The 20,232-nt window shown below is 45.7% G+C and overlaps 1 protein-coding gene across 6 annotated transcripts; it reads left to right on the top strand.

The window, feature by feature from the left end:
* Positions 1 to 19: 19 nt before the first annotated feature.
* Positions 20 to 20,232, top strand: hcfc1b (host cell factor C1b). Of its 6 annotated transcripts, none has more exons than XM_085259952.1 (32): positions 20 to 139; positions 4,570 to 4,782; positions 6,782 to 6,930; positions 7,216 to 7,376; positions 7,459 to 7,661; positions 7,857 to 7,941; positions 8,945 to 9,051; positions 9,251 to 9,430; positions 9,516 to 9,839; positions 9,927 to 10,072; positions 10,304 to 10,474; positions 10,567 to 10,791; positions 10,894 to 11,007; positions 11,308 to 11,506; positions 11,818 to 11,933; positions 13,177 to 13,315; positions 14,143 to 14,309; positions 14,470 to 14,635; positions 14,734 to 15,011; positions 15,258 to 15,383; positions 15,489 to 15,572; positions 15,654 to 15,720; positions 15,817 to 15,953; positions 16,033 to 16,209; positions 16,282 to 16,480; positions 17,146 to 17,301; positions 17,800 to 18,005; positions 18,091 to 18,198; positions 18,285 to 18,470; positions 18,565 to 18,874; positions 18,960 to 19,020; positions 19,577 to 20,232. In XM_085259952.1, exons 2-32 carry the CDS (start codon positions 4,602 to 4,604, stop codon positions 19,614 to 19,616), a joined length of 4,968 nt encoding a protein of 1,655 aa, XP_085116078.1. In that variant the 5' UTR covers positions 20 to 139; positions 4,570 to 4,601; the 3' UTR covers positions 19,617 to 20,232. The 6 variants fall into 6 exon arrangements, with proteins under 6 accessions (XP_085116078.1, XP_085116077.1, XP_085116082.1 ...); XM_085259951.1 differs by having other exon boundaries at positions 26 to 143; XM_085259956.1 differs by having other exon boundaries at positions 84 to 101.

Raw genomic sequence — 20,232 nt, 5'->3', positions numbered from 1 at the left:
AGGGGTGCGCTATTGCGCCGTGAAGTTGGGGAGGAAATGGCGTCTCTTTGAACGGCATGTCGAAGATGAAGATGAGCGTTTGAAGCTACTGAAAGATTGCTGTGAGTTCAGTCTGACTGTACACGACAGAATCCGCAAAGTGAGTAAGTACTCCAGACCGGACCGGGCAGGACCGGGTCGAATGCTACTCGCGACTTTTCAGCCTGTTTGAGCGGTTAACGGTACTGCCGCCATGTTTGTTGAGGGAAGGGACGTCAGTGCTAACAGCCGTTAGCATAACCAGCTACTTATTTAATGCAAGCTCGTTATTGAGCTACATTAACCGTTCCAGAGCTACTCAAGCCCGCGGGCTAAAGAATCACTTTTAACAGGAAGTTTGGTGAAAGCTCCATCAGTTAACCACTATTAACTTAGCAGATGCTAATCATTAATGAAGCTTCTGTGCTGGCTAAGCTATCCGTACGGCTACCTGCAGCTCTTTGTGGTCATTTCAGCTAATGTTGGACGCTATCTGATACAACGATGATAATCTTTGGTTAGCACGAGAACGGTCTGCTAACAGCACATTAATAAAGTAGACTAGCATTAGCAGCCCTGCAGAATTGCTAACGTCTGCTTTTACGCTCAGTTTCCGGATCAGAATGGGCAGATAGCCCGCCGGCTTCCCGTAGAGAGAAAATGGTTTTGTTTTGGTTAGGTGGACAAATACTTGTTTCACCCAGGGGATCTAAAATGTCTCATAGAACAGCTCCTAAACGTTTTGATTTTTCTCCAGGTTTAATTTACAGTTGTGATAAAGAAGATACGAAATAAAGAAAACATTATACAAGTTAGCCGGTTAGCTTTGTGAGTGCATGCTAACAGCTTTATCCTAGCGGTGGGTTTTAGCATTAGCTAGCAAATAGCTGTGGCGCTGGATTCCACTTATGTTGTCATGAATGTTACTGAGCAGCAAATAAAAGTGCAGCCAGGTGCGTCGGTTACCTGCCGAGCTAACCGGAAGCGGAGAACAGCAGGTGTACCGGAGCTTTTAATTGTTCCGACGTGAAACAGCCCGTGTAAGGTTTCAATGGGAGTTCAGCTGGCTGTGTTTGGATTGTCCACTTGGTCACAGCAAGCACTTCCATGTTTCTGAAACAAACAGCAGAGCATTAGCAGGACACGGTGAAAACAACGATACTGATGTTGTTAAAGTATATGTGTCCAAAAAATAAATATCTAAAATACAAATCTGTGTAAAGAAGCTCAGCTGTAAATTTTACACTATAGTAATGTAAAAAATTCTCTATGAAGTTAAATGTAATAGATGCAGGACATAATACATGTGTGTGAATGAGAGGGAGAAAGGTGTAACAGTGAAACTGCAGCTTGATTTGAAGGTAGATGAGTTTAAATACCTGGGTTCAGCCATCCAAAGTAACAGACAGTGCACAAGAGAGGTGAAGAAGAAGGGTGGATGGAGTAAGTGCAGACAAGCGTCATTGGGAACTCGTGACAGAAGGATAACCGAGATTGAAAGGGAAGGCAAGGCTGAGATGTGCATTCGAGGGATAGAGGATATATTGGACAAAGGATGCAGGATGAAGATAGAACTGCCAGAGAGGAGGAAACGAGGAAGACCACAGAGAAGATTAATGAATGTAGTGAAGGAGGACCGTGCTAGCAATAGGGTGAGATGAAGAGCCATAATTTTCCTAATAGAAAATTAACAGTTAATTACACAGTGATGTGGTACAAACAGTTCAGGGGTGGTTTCATATGAAATACTTAGCAAAGCTTAGGCAATGGGGTGAATTTGATGCAGCTGATGAGAATGTGCCTGTACAAGTGAAAAATATTTCAGCTTGAGCAAAACGTGCTGCTGCTCGGATTATCCTGATTTTTAGGACACTGGAAGTTTCCGGTCAGTGATGGTCTAAGCTGATAGATGTAGGATCTTCCGTATGGTGTTGTAAAACCATGATAGTGCTGCTGTAGAATCCACAGTCTTGTGTCAGCAAGAATGAATTTTATTCGTAAAGTTACAGGACATAGACTAGATGTCCTGGGTGGAATGGGTAGAACTTTTCAACCTATAATCCTACATCTGTGGTGGAGGCCGCTGTTGCCATGGAAATGTTTAAACCTATGATCATCAGGTTGCTTTGAGAGTGTGAAACTTTAGAAACCAGAAGAGTGCTGATTGCATCAGGTGCAAAGCTCTGTGCCAGATCAATAAGGAGGCGATACTTAAACATAATGCAACACAAACTACAAAAATCCATTCAAACTGTTATTGTACAACATATTAACCATAGAAGCCCTACAACAATGAAAGCATCGCATTTAAGGGGTTTACGGCCATTTGCTGTGGAGTCTTGGATTTGCAGTTAATTATGTGATGAGTGATTCCTTATATAATTATGTAATTATGTACACAGTTTTGAACCTTGTCTTTTTTTCCATTTTCCTTTTTTTTTTTTATTAATACTAATGAAATCTTTTTATGGTCAAAGGTCACCTCTCAGCTGGTTGTCTCGGTTCAAGGATTAAAACTCTTTGTGAAAGGATTTCCTGAAATAGGAAATTCAATTCTGGAAACAGAGACCTTATAAAAAAGTAGCTGTTGAGCTCTGTTGTGACATTTACTGTAGAGAATGTCAATAGCGCTGCAAAATGGCTGATTAAATATAGCGTGTTATATAATGGGCGAGGTCAGGGTGAAGCTATCCAAGTGTTCACAAAGTTATTTTTAAAAACAACTTCATGTAAACCGTTCCTTAATACAATTTTCTGTGTTTATTTTGCAGTTAGTCTGTTAGTTTTTTGGTGTGTTTATCACAGAAGCGCCGGTGTGTTGTTCTGTTTGAGTATCTAAAAACGTCGATGCTATATTGGGTCTGCTTGGAGGGACCCTCCGCTTTGACTGGTTGTTGTTAATGGTAGATGACGGCAAACTCTCAGGGCCATCAGGCAGAGGCAGGCGCGGCACCAGGCCTTGAGAATTTGGGTCACGTCCTGTTGAAAACATTCACGTTGTGTGGCATATTTAACTCTTTCACCCATAAAAACAGCATTTGAAAACCACTCCAGTAGGTGTCTAAGATGGAAGGTTAGGGTGTTTTGACTAAATTCGGGCCAAACGTTTAGTTAATGTAATTATAAATTTTAATTAAATATAATGTGCACTGAAAAGTGTAAGAATCCCAAATTTGCAGCTTTTCCTCTCTGCAAGGTTGAAATTTGTGTTTTTCTGTTGGGTGGATGAAGCAGCACGGCGATGGCGTCACTTTTAGCTCTGGGCCTTTTACGAATCCCTCCAGTTTTTTCGGGTGACACAGTCAGGGGGGAAAATCCCAGTTTGGAGGTGAAACATATTTATGCTACCTGTCAGCAGCAATGCTGTTTAAACAAACATTCAACAACCAGCTCAGTCAAGTCCACAACTGTCAGTTTTCCAGTGTCCAGAGCATCATCAGTCACCCGACAGGGAGGCAGCCAATCAGAGCAGGCCAGAGCTCCAGGATCTTCTGCATCCTGACTGGAACTGCTGAGTTTAAATGCTGCAAGTCATTCAGGCACAAATAATGACTTAAAACAGTCATTCAAGCAAGTTTTACACATTTCTTTCAAAACTCACACATGAAGGTTAGCTTTTTTTAATTCATCTTTTATATTAATCTTTTATATGCCTCCGGACTCCAGTGTAAAAAAATTATTATCTAAGAAGGTAATCAAATACATTCTTGTAATAAGTACACAAATTTAAAAAATGCAGTAATAAGATTAGTTAGTTCCAGGTTATTTGAATCTGCCAGCGGTTTTCTGTCATTTGGGGTCTATATGAGCAGATGATGGCTGAACTGATCAAAGTTTTTGATTCTGTATTCAGATTGTAAAGTGATTTTGAATTTTTCAGCAGACTTTTAGAAATGAAGTAATTATTTTTTAATTAATATTTATTCCCACTATTGTAAATGTACAGATTAAATTAAGTTATAAAGTTTAATACAGTAGACTGAAAGCTGCTCACGGAGCTAATAAGTCACTGTTTTGTATACAGAGGTTACTACTGAGGACAGGAAGTTGTCTGTTAGCTGCTAGCTGTTAGCCACCTAGCTTCACTGCCATTTTCAGCGGCTTCTGCTAGCAGCAAGATGGCGGCTCCCGCCCCGGCCGCTCTGCGTGTCTGATAGCAGCCTGCTGCCTCCGGGGCTCACAGCGCTGCACGCTGCAGCCGTATGCTCATTTGTGTTAGCCTGAGCTGCTATTGGCGGCTTCCTCCCGTCTCCAAGCAGCGCCTACTGGGCTGGATAGCACCCCAGTGGTCTCTGTCTGAGCCCGAGTCTGCGGCTGGATCTAGAAAGGAAGGCTTTTTTATATAGTAGGTCCAATAAAAGGGGACGGATCCGGGTTAGACCGCAGCTCACAGAGCGGCTCTTTAATCCTGGTAGCAGAAGCTAGTTAGCCATACAACAACGTCAGGGACATTAGCCGGCTAGTTAGCTTCTGGCGCTAGTTAGCGGGCTAATGCCAGCCGCATACCGTTTTAAACTCGCGACTGAATTTTGATCTTTGTCTGTCATTGAGGACCGAGAGGAGCGCACCAAGAGAACAGCCCAATGGAAGCCAAACCGAGGAGGCCAGCGGTGCTACAGCCCCGCTGGAAGCGCGTCGTAGGATCGACTGGTCCAGTCCCACGGCCCCGGCACGGACACAGGGCCGTAGCCATTAAGGAGCTGATGGTGGTGTTCGGCGGGGGGAACGAGGGGATCGTGGATGAGTTGCATGTCTACAACACAGGTACGATTCATATGCTCCATGTGTCCAAATAATTATGAATATGGTCTGTGTGGCTGCATGCTAAATTAATTTATATGCTATCTCGAAGCTAACTGTGCTAAAGAGCTAAGAGAGCGGAGATGTGTTCTGCTTGTGACTAATGAGGCTGAAATGCTAAATAAATAATAACCCTTAGCCTGCTAGGCTAGGCTACGCTAGGCTAACCTCAGACTACCAAATAAAACCTACTAGCCCCGCTCCGCATGCTAACAAGGTTAGCAGACAGCTAGCGGCTAACCGGGCGGCTCTGGCAGAAGCACAGAGAGAAATGGCGCGTTTTTACTGAAAACATTGCTGACGTCACATGGACACACCCCCACGTTGCTGCAGAAAATAAAGAAAAACACTTTAAAAACAAGCCAGTTTAAAGACACTTACGTTTCAAAATTCGTTTTTAGTGTTTTTGTATTTGCGTCCAAGTGGTTTGTGGGGTCGTTATTTGTTTAATATGGTTGTCTTTATTTTATCGTTCTCTATCGTGGTTCTGACCTGCAATCGACTGCGGATAAAAATCTGCATATATCACAAAATTTTACATATTTACGACTTGACTAAGTTATTCCGTTTACATCGGGCATTTTTAATAAAATAAGCAGAACGCAAAGTTACTATTTAAAAAAAAAACAGTTATCTAAGAAAATCTCCAAAAAGTTGATTCTGTTCATCGGGACTTAGCGTTTTGTATGGTACTCATGGCTATTGATCAATGGTCATGAGAATTTGCATGATTAAGATTAAGGAACTGACCTCCCAGCCCATTGTTCCCTCAGTGGGCTGGTTTCAGTCATTATGCCAATGTACTGTTTATAATGATTGGGGAAACCTGCAGTCAGCTGACACAGAAGAAGTCACTTGGTTGAGTGATGAAACGTTTCTCCCACAAAACGCTACATCCAGATGAACAGAATCAACTTTTTGGAGATTTACTTTCCTGGATGATTGAGAATGCATCAAGACGTTATCTAAGAAAACTTAATTGCTGTGTGTGAAGATTGTGTTGTTGATGATTTCCTAAAGCTTTAGGTTCAAAGCACAAATGTATTTTGAGCCAATTGGTGTCAAGCGTATTTGTACTGTTTTATTTCCTTAATAACATTCTCTGGGGCTGCTGTTCATACTTGTTGAATGTGTTTCTTTCAGTTGATGTAGATTTAAACGTTTTTGTATGTAGTCTGTGTTTTCATGCCAAGTTCACATCTCATTGATGTGAACTTGCAAATGTTCCAAATCTAAATGAGCTTTTTTCAGGAAAACACAAGTTCTAATAATATCATTTCTAAAGTTTGTAATGGGGATTTCTCTCATTGTCCCTGTTTAAATCTCTTGAAATATTTGTATATTTGTCATGAAAATTTGTCACAGTTATCATTAAACTCTGTGAATAACATAATTTAATAAAACTTTCCAGCAAGTGTTAGACCAAACCAATGACCTTGTTAGGGTCTACCATGTAGAGTGTGTAACTGTATGTTCCACGTATCAAATCTCTCTGACTGAACATAAGACTCGAGCGGCTGGATCATCTTCCCATTCGAGCTTTTCAGTTTTGTCAGCGCCCTTTAACCACAGTTTGCTGTTAACCAAAAGACATTTTGCAAACATAAAAAGAAAAGGTGTTGTGTAGCAAGCATGAAAAACCTCCAAACTGCTGACACTTTGCTGTCAGCTTCCTCCACACCCACTAACTGCTGTCCTGCAACAAATGAAATATGGAGAAATTAAGCAGGTCCCGTTTTCTGAGTGGGGGGTTGATCCGATGTTCCAACCAAATATTAGATTCCTGCATCCCTACTCGTAGTGTGTGTGGTGTCAGAGCATGTGTTAAGAGGTTCAGTTCAGTCTCCCAGATTTCACAGTGACTCTTTTAATGGTCCCAACTGGGTCGAGAAGTTACATTGCTATCATGAAACACTGAAAATCAGGAACATCCTGAATAACATCTGACCGATCTGACTTTCAGCCACCAATCAGTGGTTCATCCCTGCAGTCCGTGGTGACATCCCCCCCGGCTGTGCCGCCTATGGCTTCGTGTGTGATGGGACGAGGCTGCTGGTGTTCGGAGGGATGGTGGAGTACGGCAAATACAGCAACGACCTATATGAGCTGCAGGTCAGTGATGCTACTGCAGGGAGCGGGGTCTCTGGATGGTCAGACGCTAACTATCACAGATGACGATTGATGGTGTAGACAGCAGTGTGTTAGCCTGTAGGTACAGAGCTGATTAGCATGGCTACGCTTCTTTCTGTCTTTCTTTCTTTCTTTCTTTTTATTCATTCATCCCAACTGTAAATGTAGTAAAAAACAGTAATGCAAAGTGTCTGCAGAGCCTGTAAGTCTTTATGAAGCTTTATAAAGCTCATGAAAGTTTCACTATGTAACACCTTATACCTTCAGGCGAGTCGCTGGGAGTGGAAACGTCTGAAGGCCAAAGCGCCAAAGAATGGCCCACCCCCCTGCCCCCGTCTTGGACACAGCTTCTCTCTGATTGGAAGCCGGTGCTACCTTTTTGGTGGACTTGCCAACGATAGCGAAGATCCCAAAAACAACATCCCCAGGTAGGAAACGTCGGGAGCCAGAGCAAAAAAACTATTGGTCCAGATACAGACCTTGAGCCTGTTCTTTGACCTCTGCCCTCAGATACCTGAATGACCTGTACTGTCTGGAGCTGCGGCCGGGCTCCAGCGTGGTCGGCTGGGAGATTCCAGCAACGTCCGGCCCACCACCACCACCCAGAGAGAGTCACACGGCGGTGGTGACGACAAACCACGGGGCCAGCAGGTTAATCATCTACGGGGGCATGAGTGGCTGCCGGCTGGGGGACCTGTGGGTCCTCGACATAGGTGAGGTGGTGTCATTGCTGAGTGTTTGTGTAGTTCTGTGGAGATGAGGGTCCTGGTTCAACAGCTGTTAAATTTACAAAACATCTGGTCTGAAGTAAACAGAGCAACAAAAAAAAAAAATCAAAAAATGGGACACTCGAGTCCAAAAAAAGCTGTACTGACTTCTCATTGGCTCCTGTCTTCTTCATAACACAGACTCTCTGGTGTGGAGCAAACCAGGCCTCGGTGGGACGGCCCCCCTACCTCGCAGTCTGCACTCCGCCACCACCATCAACAACAAGTACGCGCCGCCCCCCACACACACGCACGCACGCATCCATTCAAAAGACTGGATTCACTTTGAGATCTCCTTGTTTATTTTTGATTTGATTTGATTGTATTTCAAATAAAGTGTCAGCATCCCAGAGCTTTTTTTTTCCTCTCTTGAGGACTTTAAACAGCAGCGGTTGAAGGGACAGCTCTGCTATCTAGCCATCAGGTTGCCACTGTACTGAACTTGCATATCGACAGTGTGACTTTTACTATTGTATTAATTGCAAAAGCAGAGGTCACTCACCACACGCCTGTCGTAAAGGCCTAAGAGCCTTTATTATAATAACTTTTCTGTCCCTGAATGGCTCTTTTTGTTGGCAGTCACACAGTTGTTGGCTGATTTTTGTTAACAGCCCAAATTTGAAAGAAGCCAGCTGAGGTGGTCCTGGTGCTTCTGTCTGGAGGTTATCTGGGGAAACCTGGAACTGGGTGGGAACACCGGGGAATACCCAGAAGTTTCTAGAGATATTGAATATATGATCTTTGAGCACTTCAGGTTTCAATAAGAGGAACTGGAAAACCTTTCTGTGGAGAAGGATGTTTGGAGTACGCTGGTTATTCAGCTGCTGTTGTGACTGAACTTTAGACGAGGAGCAGATAGATGCCAGAGTTAGGCTGTGTGACGGAGAGGAACTACGGCAGGTTAATGTGTGCGTTTTAGATGTATTTTGGTTACTTTGGTGACGGAGTAATCTATCATCTTGAGCACTGCTATAACTGAAGAAAAGTGAAATCAGTCTACTTGATGAACTTGGAACTTGTGGGAGAACTGAAGGCACACAGGAGAGATTATGTCAGATGGCTTGGAGACACTGTGTTTCTGCTTAAACTGCTGCCCTTACAATCTGGACCTGCATAAGTGGCTGAAAGTGGATGGGGGTCAGATATCTAAACAAGGACTCTTAAGTGATCCCAGACGTCTGAGCTGTATTCTACTACTGCACGCTGAAATCCCGACTGTTTTCTTTCAGGATGTATGTTTTTGGAGGTTGGGTTCCTCTGGTGATGGATGATGTTAAAGTGGCGACTCATGAGAAGGAGTGGAAGTGCACCAACACACTGGCCTGCCTCAACCTAGGTACAAATACACACTCAGATACACAGCAACACTCACAGTGGCTCTTCACATGTGTGGTGCTGAGTGCTCATGTTCATGCCGAGTCATGTAAATTATATTGCTGACATAACAGATGTTCTACATGTGCATAAATAACTGAAACTAAAGAGGAATTCATCACACAAACGACAAAACTGTGAGTTCACTTGTCTGCCTCCAGACACAATGTGCTGGGAAACGGTGCTGATGGACACTTCAGAGGAGAACATCCCCAGAGCTCGCGCAGGTCACTGTAGCGTCGCCATCAACTCCAGACTTTATATCTGGAGCGGCAGAGATGGATACAGGAAGGCCTGGAACAACCAGGTGTGCTGCAAAGACCTCTGGTACCTGGAGACCGGTGAGTGCACTAGCAGAGGTGTACTAGTGCTGTTTTACCTGAGCTGACAGTCTGACCTGGTATAATTTGTCTGACCTGTTCTCAGAGCGTCCCTGTGCCCCCTCTCGGGTGCAGCTGGTGCGGGCAAACACTACGTCTCTGGAGGTGAGCTGGGGGCCGTCACAGACCGCAGACACCTACTTGCTACAGCTGCAGAAGTACGACATTCCTGCCACACCTGCGGCCTCCTCACCTGCCACAACCCCTTCCCCCACTATTGCCACACCTGGAGCCAGCTCCCCCAAAAGCTCTGCCCCCGTCACAGCAGTACCAGCCAACCAAACTGTCCCCCTGTCCGGCATCACGCTCGTCCCTACTCCCACTGCATCTGTAGCTGGAACCCCGTTGGCTGCAGCTGCTAAAGCACCAGGTGGGTCTCCACACTTGCACAGGTAGATGTAGTGGTGGTCGAGCAGGTACACATGAATGTCCCTCACCTATCTTTTTGTTTCTGCAGCAATCTTGAAAGTGCCATCAGCTCCAGGTACAACAGGCGGAGCCTCCATCGTCACAGTGAGACAGGCCATGCCCAAGTCGCCAGTTGGTGTGACGACACTTCCTGCAGGTGTTCGTATGGTGGTACCTGCTCAGCCCGGTCAAACGGTAAACAGAACTTTCTTATGAGCTTTCACATCACCTCCCACCCTCCTCAGTACAGGTGTCACACTTCGCTCTGCACTGTTTCATGTCGTCCATGTAAGCGTGGATAATCTGGTAAAACGGGATTTGTTCCTGTAACAAACACTTTGTATACTGTCATAAACTTTGATATGGATTATCATTCATATTTTTCAAATGTTCCTGTTATCATGGCTTAATCCTGTCTCCCCTCAGCCAATCGGCAGCAATCCTCAGATGAGTGGCATGGCAGCATTGGCGGCGGCAGCTGCAGCGACTCAGAAGATCCCTCCATCTACAGCAACGGTGCTGAATGTCCCCGCAGGAGCAACCCTAGTGAAGACTGTCGCTGTCAGTCCAGGAACGAGCAGTCTGCCTGTCAAAGTGGTAAAGATAAAACTCGACTTGACGCCTCCAAGACGCAGGATTACATCAGAACACGCGGCAGGTGACGTGTAACATCTTGCTCTTTTTCTCAGGTGAGTAACGTGGCCACGGGAATGTTGAAGACGGCTGCAGCCCAGGTGGGTGGGGCCTCTGTCTCCAACCCTGGGACCCCCAGCAGGCCAATCATCACGGTCCATAAGTCGGGCACGGTGACCGTCTCTCAGCAGGCTCAGGTGGTCACGACGGTGGTGGGTGGAGTCACAAAGACCATCACTCTGGTTAACAGTCCACTGAGCATGGGAGGAGGCGGGACACTGGTGAGTGATGTCAGCTGCAGCGCTGGTTTAGATGATAATTTATCTGATATCAGCATGTGGGTCAGAGTGCTGTTTATGACATCATCCCTCCCTCTGTATCAGCTCAGTAACCTCAGCAGCCTGGGCAAAGTGGTATCATTGGTCCAGACCAAACCAGTTCAGAGTGGTGCCGTTACGGTCCAGGCTGGGAGCAACGCAGTAACTCAGATCCTCCAGGTACTGGTCCCAGAGTCCTGATGAGTTTGAACCCCCTCTGTAAACGAATACTGAGACACCCCTGACTTCAGTTTCAGTTCTCACTGGGACAATTAATAAACAATGTTTAGAATCACCAGTCAGATCCATTTAAAAACTGCTTAAAGTTTGGGAACTCTTTTTTTTTTTTTTTTTTTTTACGTCATTAATTTATCTGCATGGTGTTATACAACGTTAAATGTAAGTTTCTTCTCTGACTAGAATTTAAAAAATTTAAAAAACTCAGTAACCCCGATTCTTCCTCCTCCGGCTTCCTGTCAGGCTAAGGGCGGTCTCCCTGCAGGAACCATCCTGAAGTTGGTATCGTCTGCCGATGGTAAGCAGACCACCATCCTCAGCACGGCACAGGCTGGATCCTCAGCAGGGAAACCCACCATCCTGGGCGTCGCTCCGGCAGCCTCCAAACCCGGAACCACCATCATTAAGACCATCCCAGTGTCAGCTTTGCAGGGAGGCGCAGGTACAACACCAGCACACACACTTCAAAGCCTTACATGATTTAAAGAGCCAGTAACACATCCAATAGCCTCACTTCAGTGTTTCAGTGTTGTAGGTTCTGCCTGGTTAGAACAGTTGTTTCATTGGTAAAGGAGATAAAAAAAGCAGAGAAACCTTTTGCTGCATTAAGAGAACTCGACCGGCTCTTATTACGACTGCCACATTGGGGTCATTTCACTCCCCCAGGAACATTCCTGAAAGAAAGTCGGACCACTGTGAGTCCAGTTTAATGTTTAATGTGGTGGATGACTGAGTGAAGCTCCTCCCTTCCAGGTGGAAACAGTCCGATCACCATCCTGACTACCAAGATGGTGACTCCAGGGACCGCTGGAAAAATCCTCACCACCGTGCCAAAAGTGTCTGCAGGTGGCCAGCAGGGGGTCACACAGGTAATGCACACACACACACACACACACACACACACACACACTGTAATGCGTGAACATGCAGACAGTAAAATTCAACTTTATTTCTAACACTAATACAGCAGGCTGAACGAATCAGACTGATGAGACTTGTTGGTTATAGAATATCAGGAAAAAAACTTTAAGCTTAGAAATCTGCGAGAAACTGTCAGAAAACAATCCTCGGAAGTCTGTGTTGGTCATGTGTTTGTTTAATAGACGGTAATCTGATGTACTCCATGTATCAGCCACATTAGATGCCACATCCGCCACATTTGACACCACATCAGTTACATTAGACACCAACCCACAAGTATTCAATTAAAAAAATTATACCCAATGAGACACTTGAGGCTCCTTTACATGAACCCTCTGTTGCCACATCGCTGTCATCTTTATGCTCTTTTATCATCAGGTTAAAGTGGCGTGTACAAAGTGCAGCAAGGAGGCCGCAAAGCTTTTCTCTTCAGTTGTTCATGTTATTGGCTCACAGTCACCATGATCCGCCTGTCATCACAGTTATTATAGTTTTGTTTTTTCTCATTTAATGTTTTTTAATTGATTACACATTAAATTTTAATTTGTGATATTGATATTTAAAATGGCTAAAACTATTAAATTCAGTGCATTTGTAGCTCAAGCCTCATCAGGCTGGTTGTGCTGACAGGTTTTAACAAAACTGTTAAATATTAAGACTAAATATATTTTCTTTTCCTTTTAGTTTTCTAGTTCAAGGTCATAAAGTTTTGTTTTTTCCAAAAATCTAGTACTTTTTGTTTTTTCAGTTAACTACTTTTTCTTTTCCCCACTCTCAGGTTTAAACTTTATTAATTTTTTAAAACTGTAATAGCCCCAGTTCAAATACTGTACAGGCAGTGAGTTTTTGTGTTTGTTTGTTTTTGATGGAAACCCTGATTAACAAAGCTGTGTCTATTGATTTATTTATTTTTTTGTTCTAAGACTGTTTTCACACCTGTAGTTTGTTTACTTTGGTCTGAGTTTGTAAACTTGTTGCTGGTTTGTTTTGTTTACATCACTACAAACCACATGAGAATATTCAGTCTGCTCATTGGTCAGGTGTGTCTGGGGCGGGACAACAAGAGTAAATACAGGAAGATGATGCTGTGTTCTGGACTATAGGAGAACTGGAGACTTCTCCCACAGTAACTAATGTGTGTGTGTGTGTGTGTGTGTGTGTGTGTGTGTGTGTGTGTGTGTGTGTGTTCAGGTGGTGTTGAAAGGAGCTCCAGGTACGCCGGGCACAATCCTCAGGACCGTCCCGATGAGCGGAGTCAGACTGGTCTCGCCAGGAGGTGTTGGCACCAAGCCCGGCACAGTAACCACGCTGGTTGTCAAGGGAACCACAGGTAACCCACCTGCACTGACCCTCACAGCATGGGGATGCTGTCGCTACGAGGCTACAAACTAATGCCTGACAATGTGTGATTTGTCACGTTTGTTTTGTCAGTGCTGCAGTGACATGTCTACCAATCACACTCATATCAACTCCCATTAGAGCAACATTGAGTTCCTCCAGACTCTAATGGCACCTTTTTTCTAATAACACTCACAAGCAGTATACACAGGGTGTGATGTTGAAACAGCTGTATGACGTAGTCCTCCTTATCAGCCTGAAACATTTTGAATTTTCACACTTTGTGTTTTTGTCTGGCATTATTGACGTGTCTTTGTTGCCTCTGCTACTATATGTGTCTGTGCTTTAATATCCAGACAAACGCCTCCTTTCACTGCATGAGACGTTCTGTTTTTGGTATGAAGATGATTATGGGACATAGGCCTCTAAAGAGCTTGACTTTTCACACTTAAAGCTGTCCAGTGGGCTACACTAGACCCTTTAGTGGGTCGGTTCTGGCACCAGGGCTGCATGATTAAAACTTCTCTTCTACACTAAAAATATGTTACATGTATAAAATGTCTCACCAGTGAAACATTTGCATGCAAACTACAGCAACAGCATCCATCCTACATTATCCAAAAGTAGCAGGGTTAAAAATCTGAATCAAATTTGAGGTCAGAGATGATGACGACCAGCTGGCTCACGATTTTGCAGCAGCGATCATAGTGCTGTCCAAAATGTTCCAGCGGCTGCTGCACTGCACCCCCGCGAAGTCTGTTCAGTGTCAGTGGACATGTGACCAGTCCAAACACAGCACCTGTGATTTTACCTCTGCAGGTGTCTCCAATCTGGGGACGGTTACAGGAAACATCTCCACTACCGTGGCAGGAACCGCCAGTGCTCAGGTTAACGCCTCCTTGGCAACGCCAATCACCACCCTGGCAACTGTTGCCACACTGGCTGGCCAGGTCACGACAGCCACAGCTGCCACTGGACCTAAGCAGGTAATTCATCAAATACTGGAGAAATACTGGAATACTTTACTGTAGTACTGCAGTTACACTGGACAGGACATGAAAAAAACTATCTAGCAGAACTTGTTTTTAGTATTTACAGTTTTCTTTCTCCATTATTCTGTAGTAATACTGTAACTTCTCTCTGTAGGTGACTCTCATCACAACACCAAGCGGTGCAGAGGCTCAGCCGGTCGTCCAGGATCTGCCAGTCTCTATCATGGCTTCTCCTACTTCAGAGGAACCTGGAAGTACTACGATTACGAGTACAACAACTACTGCACAGGGCGAGACTGGGGAAAGTGCAGTTGCTGCAGGTACAGAAACAGCTGCTGCACGAAATAAACTGTAATGCACGTTGAACTACATGATCGTTGTTTCAAAGTTGTTTATGCTGTTATTAATGATGCTGCAGTGACAATGGTCTGCTCCAACCCGCCCTGTGAGACGCACGAGACAGGGACGACCAACACCGCTACCGTCGCCAGCGCCAACATCAGCGGTAGCAACCAGGTGTGCTCAAACCCTCCCTGTGAGACGCACGAGACGGGAACGACCAACACCGCTACCGTCGCCAGCGCCAACATCAGCGGTAGCAACCAGGTGTGCTCAAACCCGCCCTGTGAGATGCACGAGACAGGAACAACTAACACTGCCACGGTGGCCTCAGCGAGCATGAGACAGGAGCTGCAGGTGCGTTCATGGAGTCTAATGCCTCTTTTTTTCTCTCCGTAGTACCAACTCAACTTGAGTCGACTCTCCTCAGTCATTCCGTTACAATTGAGGACCAGCTCACTGTGCATGTGGTTGTTATAGGAGCGCATAGTCAAGTCTGTAAAACGGTTTAGCTAACAGTGCAGGAAAAACTCAGTCCTGTAAGGGCTTGCAGGGTTTTTGCTGATTCTGTATGACCATCATGTTCCCGCTTCTCCTCCTCAGATGAGTTCAAACCAGCCTGCAGCTCAGCAGTCAGCTCCACCTGCTGTCATTCTGAACACCTGCTCAAATCCACCGTGTGAGACCACCAACACCGCCACCACTGCTGGAGTTGGTGGGCTCCAACAGGTTAGAGAGCGCTTGACTCCTGACACATGCAGGTTACTGGTGGACAGTCATTGGTTGAAGGTGTGGTGATGTCTGTAGTTAAACACCAGCTGTTTGTGTCTGCAGGTGTGTTCGAAACCACCATGTGAGACCCACGAGACCGGGACCACCAACACTGCCACCACTGCTGGAGCTGGAGGGCTCCAACAGGTGAGTCAGCTGATCAGAAGGTGAGTTGTGGCAGGTTAAAGACTTACAAACAAGAGTAACGGTGCACGTTTCTGGTTTCAGGTGTGTTCGAATCCACCATGTGAGACCCACGAGACTGGAACCACCAACACCGCCACTACTGCTACAGGTAACCTGCTCACACCTGACTTTTTGAAGACAAAGAAAAACGAGAGCTGAAATTCTCAGCAGGAACTGACCTCATTTCCTGTCCTGTGGTCTTCAGCTCAGCAGGGTGGAGACAACCAACAGGGGGAATCCACAGAACCTTCCACATCTGAGCCCCCCTCCACAGCAGCCAATCAGAGCAGAGCTATTACTACTGTTACACAGGCCACGCCCACACCAGGACCATCCATACCTGTAAGAGGCAGACACGAGGACACACACCCGTGGCATCACTATTATGACACATTACACCAACATGTCTGTGCCTCTGCAGGAGATCTCGTCGTTGGTCGGACAGCCACGGGAGGAGTCCTCAGAGGCTGTTGCTATGGACACAGCAGCAGATGAGGGGGATGAGCCTATGCAGACAGACAGCCAAGCAGAGGATGTGATGTCATCAGCAGCGGCAGTGTTACACGTTCATGTTGAGGGCGGTGATACGGCAGCACAGGTAAGACGTCCACACACACACTTGCACAAACACTCACCTACAGGCAGCTGATTGGCTTGTCCCCACCCTCAGATGGCGTCCTCAGACGGTGGTCTTCCTCAGGAGTTGATGTCGTCTGAAGGGGACGGAGGCGAGGACGTCTCTGGGACGACGACAACCCTGATGGTGACAGGGGCGCTGATGCCGGATCAGCTGGCTGTTACCACGGCAACGGAGGAAGCGGCCCAGCAGGCGACGATACAGGCAGTACTGCAGGCAGCGGGACATATCGGTGAGAAGATGTCATTATTTTAAAGACTCGTCTGGCCGTAAGTGGACGTAAAAACTCCATGAATATGAAAAGCTGTTACTTCACTTATTTCAAACTTGTAGTTTTTTCACCAAAAGTGATACTTTCACTACCACTGCAGTTTCACAACGTCACAGCTTCATTAATGTCTTGGTTCTGATTACTCTGCTCATCCCATAAGAGCACTAAAAACCAGCCAAAGATTTCAAACAGCTGGAGCTATATCTGTGTCCTTGTATGTTTCCAGTTCCAGCTGTTTGCTCTTTGGGGTCAGGGATTTGATAAGCCAACTGCAGTGTTTCCCAATTCTCCCCTTTATTTGATCAAGCGCCTCCTCGGGAAACATTAAGAGTTCAACGGCTCACTCCCCTTGCTAGTTTCAGGTCATACTGATTAAAACATGAAGTTCATTTTGTATGCTACAGTTTTTGTAAGAATCACAGAGGGGGGATTATCCAGGATAATCTCATCAGCTAATGACCTGCCGACCACAAGTCATTAGCTGATGGGTGTGCGGGTTCACAGTCAGGTCCACCACTCACTCATCACATCTGAGTGTGCAACAAAAGTAAAGGTTTAAAAGCAAAATGTGTGGATCAAGTGTGACATAGTTGCCTTCATGACAGATGTTATTCTGTCTTGTGCAGGTGACGCTGGGGGCTCGGAGCAGTCTATTCCCATCGTTCTGACTCAGCAGGAGCTGGCAGCGCTCGTCCAACAGCAGCAGCAACTGCAGAGCATCCACCAACCAGAACCTGAGCCTGAGCCAGAACCGGAGCCACAGCACAGCAGCATCCCTACAGGTACACCTGCTGTCAGAAGTCTAAACTTAGTGTCATTATTGTATATTTAAATGTTGTCATTGTTGCTAGGCTGTTTGTTTTAGCTACAAACGAATCTCTACGGCCCTTACGTCTATGAATTTAGGCATGAAAACAGAAAAAAATAAAACTGACGAGGAAATAAACAGATCAGTTTTCACTTGCAGTAAAGTAAATGGATCCCAACTCTGTGTGAGGAACAAATAAGTCACCTGTGAAGCTTTCAAACTCACCTGTCCATGGATAGATTCTCATTCAGCGTCATAGAGCGTTAGTTAGGAGACAATCGAAGGACAGGCACACCAAAAATATTTTCTTCATTTCTAAGAGAACTGAGTTTGGCTCTTTTTAAACTTGATCACTTTTAATCTGCTCACAGGACTGATAGCTGATCAATAACTGATCAGACCTGATCAGCTGATGACTTTGCTGCTGCTTAGTTTATGAGCCTTATAAGATTTTATGTCTTGTGTTTCCCAGAGGGCCTTGCTCCCGCAGACAGCCTCAACGACCCAGCAGCCGACACGAGTAACGGACACGAGCTGGCATCATCGGCGGTAACGAGCGCTGTTGCGCGATTGGCCAGCACGTTTGGTCCCGCCCCCACTCTGACATCAGGGCAGGTGAAGAATGAAGCACCTGCCGCACTGCCAGAGGCCCCCAACGGCATCGCACCGACTGCGCCGGTGAGCGACTGAAAAACAGGCTAATGACATGCTAACAAAACCGTAACGTCATGCTAACAAAAGGCTAACTGTGTGCCCCCTGCAGGTGAAGACGTCGGTGAAGGAGGATCGGTGGTTCGACGTCGGCATCGTTAAAGTCACCAACATGGTGGTCTCGCATTACTACGTCCCCTACGACGACAACACACCTGACGTAAGAACGCCGCCTTTAAATAAAGTTTTATTCAGTTTACAGGGATGTTCCTGTTGATCATGTCTTTGATGACGCCAATCCTGCAGGACGACTCGGGCGTGGTCCCAGACTACAGTCGAATGAGAAAGGTGGAGCTACAACCGGGGACAGCCTACAAGTTCCGTGTGGCAGGCATCAACATCTGCGGCCGTGGCGCGTTCTCAGAGGTGTCGGCATTTAAAACGTGCCTGCCTGGTTTCCCCGGAGCACCCTGTGCCATCAAGATCAGCAAGGTGAGATGCAGGCTTTATGGCCGCCAATTATCCTGCAGTGTTACCAGTAGGGGGCGCCGAACCTCATGTTTTCATGTGACCTCTGCTCCTGCAGAACCTGGACGGGGCCCAGCTGACTTGGGAGCCTCCCGCCGTCACGTCGGGGAAGATCACGGAGTACTCCGTCTATCTGGCCATCCACTCCAGCCAGGCTTCCTCCTCCTCCTCCTCCAGTTCAGGTTCTGGTGCCACCCAGCTGGCCTTCATGAGGGTCTACTGTGGCCCCAACCCGTCCTGCCTGGTCCAGTCCTCCAGCCTCGCCAACGCACACATCGATTACACAACCAAACCCGCCATCATCTTCCGCATTGCAGCTCGCAACCAGAAGGGCTACGGTCCCGCCACGCAGGTCCGGTGGCTGCAAGGTGAGAACCACCAGGACCAGGATCAGGTGTGCTGATGTTTTTCAGAGAAAAATGGAGCTCATGTTTGTTTTTCTGTCTTCTGTAGAAACCAGTAAAGACCCCAAAGCAGCGGTGAAGAGACCAGGATCAGGACCCGCTGCAGACCTGTAAGGACATCTTTGACACAACTTTATTGTTCTATATTTCAAAAACAAAAGGGAACAACCCAACATTCATTTGATCATGTGAAAGTGTACCAGTCCATTTTACTGACTTTACACAAGTAGACTCCGTTTGTGTTTCTCAGACGGTTTCCTGTTCTAAAATATTTTAGTTGTCTGTCATTTTTATGCAAAAAAAAGAGCGAAGCCGACTCCCTTCAGTTATTTTCATCGTGATTTTAGACTTTAAATATCAGCCTCAACGCTTCGACTGCAGTACATGCTGCCCCTCCACAGGGCTGTAGTCACCATGACTGCAGGCCGCCTGACCTGACGGAGCGGATAACAGAAAGATCCTGGATATGTTGAAGTTTCCCAGCAGGAAATTATACTGTAGTGACTAGAAGGGAAGAAATTACAATAATTAAATTAAGCTTTTTTTAAATTAAGGTTTTTTTTGTTTTTTAAGATAAAGAAGGATTATTCTGAGCTGTGAGTCATGCAAAGCTGAAACGAGTAGAATCATTCTTTAAATCTCACTGAACCTCTGTTTTGTCCCTAGTAAATCTGCTGGACCAAAGAAGTTCAGAACCGACCAATAGGAGGAGTCGACTTTCTCCTGAAGACTGTGATTGGTTACTGTTGCTTGGTTGCCAGAACCAGGAGGAGGCGGGACTCTGGAAACAAACAAAACAAAAGACTTGTAGGATATTTGTACATTTTTTTTGACCAATCAGAACTCTTCTTCCTTTGTTGTTTCTTTCTGCTGTTGTCATGGAGACAATGTTGGACAGAGTCAACAGCATTTCTCCAAATGGGATTAAAATTTGAATTTATTTGAGTTATATGTAGGTAGCTCTCTCTCTCTCCCCCCCCCTCTCTCTCTCTCTCTGAATGTCTCTCGCCCTCTCTCTGTCTGAGGTCGTTTTAAAGGTCACAGTTTATGGTGCTGTTTGTGGGCGGAGCCTCTGCAGCAGAGAGGGGCGGTGTTTAAACCAGCTCTATTGTAAATTATTTTCTCCCTGTAGCGTTGAAATGTTTTCATTTTTATAAACGTCTGTCAGGTTATTCAAAGTTCTTCTTCTGTGGTTTCTGTTTCTTCTTCTGTTGTTCACAGCATTCACAAATTGGTCAGTGAAGGAAACTCGAGCTGTTTGAAAATCAAACCAGATGTTTGTGAATATTCTCAGAAACAATAAAGATTTTTAGAACATTTCC

Source organism: Mchenga conophoros, linkage group LG20 (genome assembly GCF_057382185.1).
Source record: "Mchenga conophoros isolate Kocher_MC1m ecotype Shallow Benthic linkage group LG20, M_conophoros_male_GT1.1, whole genome shotgun sequence".
Taxonomy (NCBI): domain Eukaryota; kingdom Metazoa; phylum Chordata; class Actinopteri; order Cichliformes; family Cichlidae; genus Mchenga; species Mchenga conophoros.
The sequence above is the reverse complement of the archived record's forward strand: the minus strand, read 5'-3'. Positions and strand labels throughout refer to the sequence as shown.

Excerpts from the sequence above, each read along its gene's own strand:
- hcfc1b (XM_085259952.1), top strand. The coding sequence starts at position 4,602 with ATGGAAGCCAAACCGAGGAGGCCAGCGGTGCTACAGCCCCGCTGGAAG. Across the intron at positions 10,475-10,566 it reads GCAGTCTGCCTGTCAAAGTG|GTGAGTAACGTGGCCACGGG; the intron begins GTAAAGATAAAA and ends TCTTTTTCTCAG. Across the intron at positions 11,507-11,817 it reads AGCTTTGCAGGGAGGCGCAG|GTGGAAACAGTCCGATCACC; the intron begins GTACAACACCAG and ends CCTCCCTTCCAG.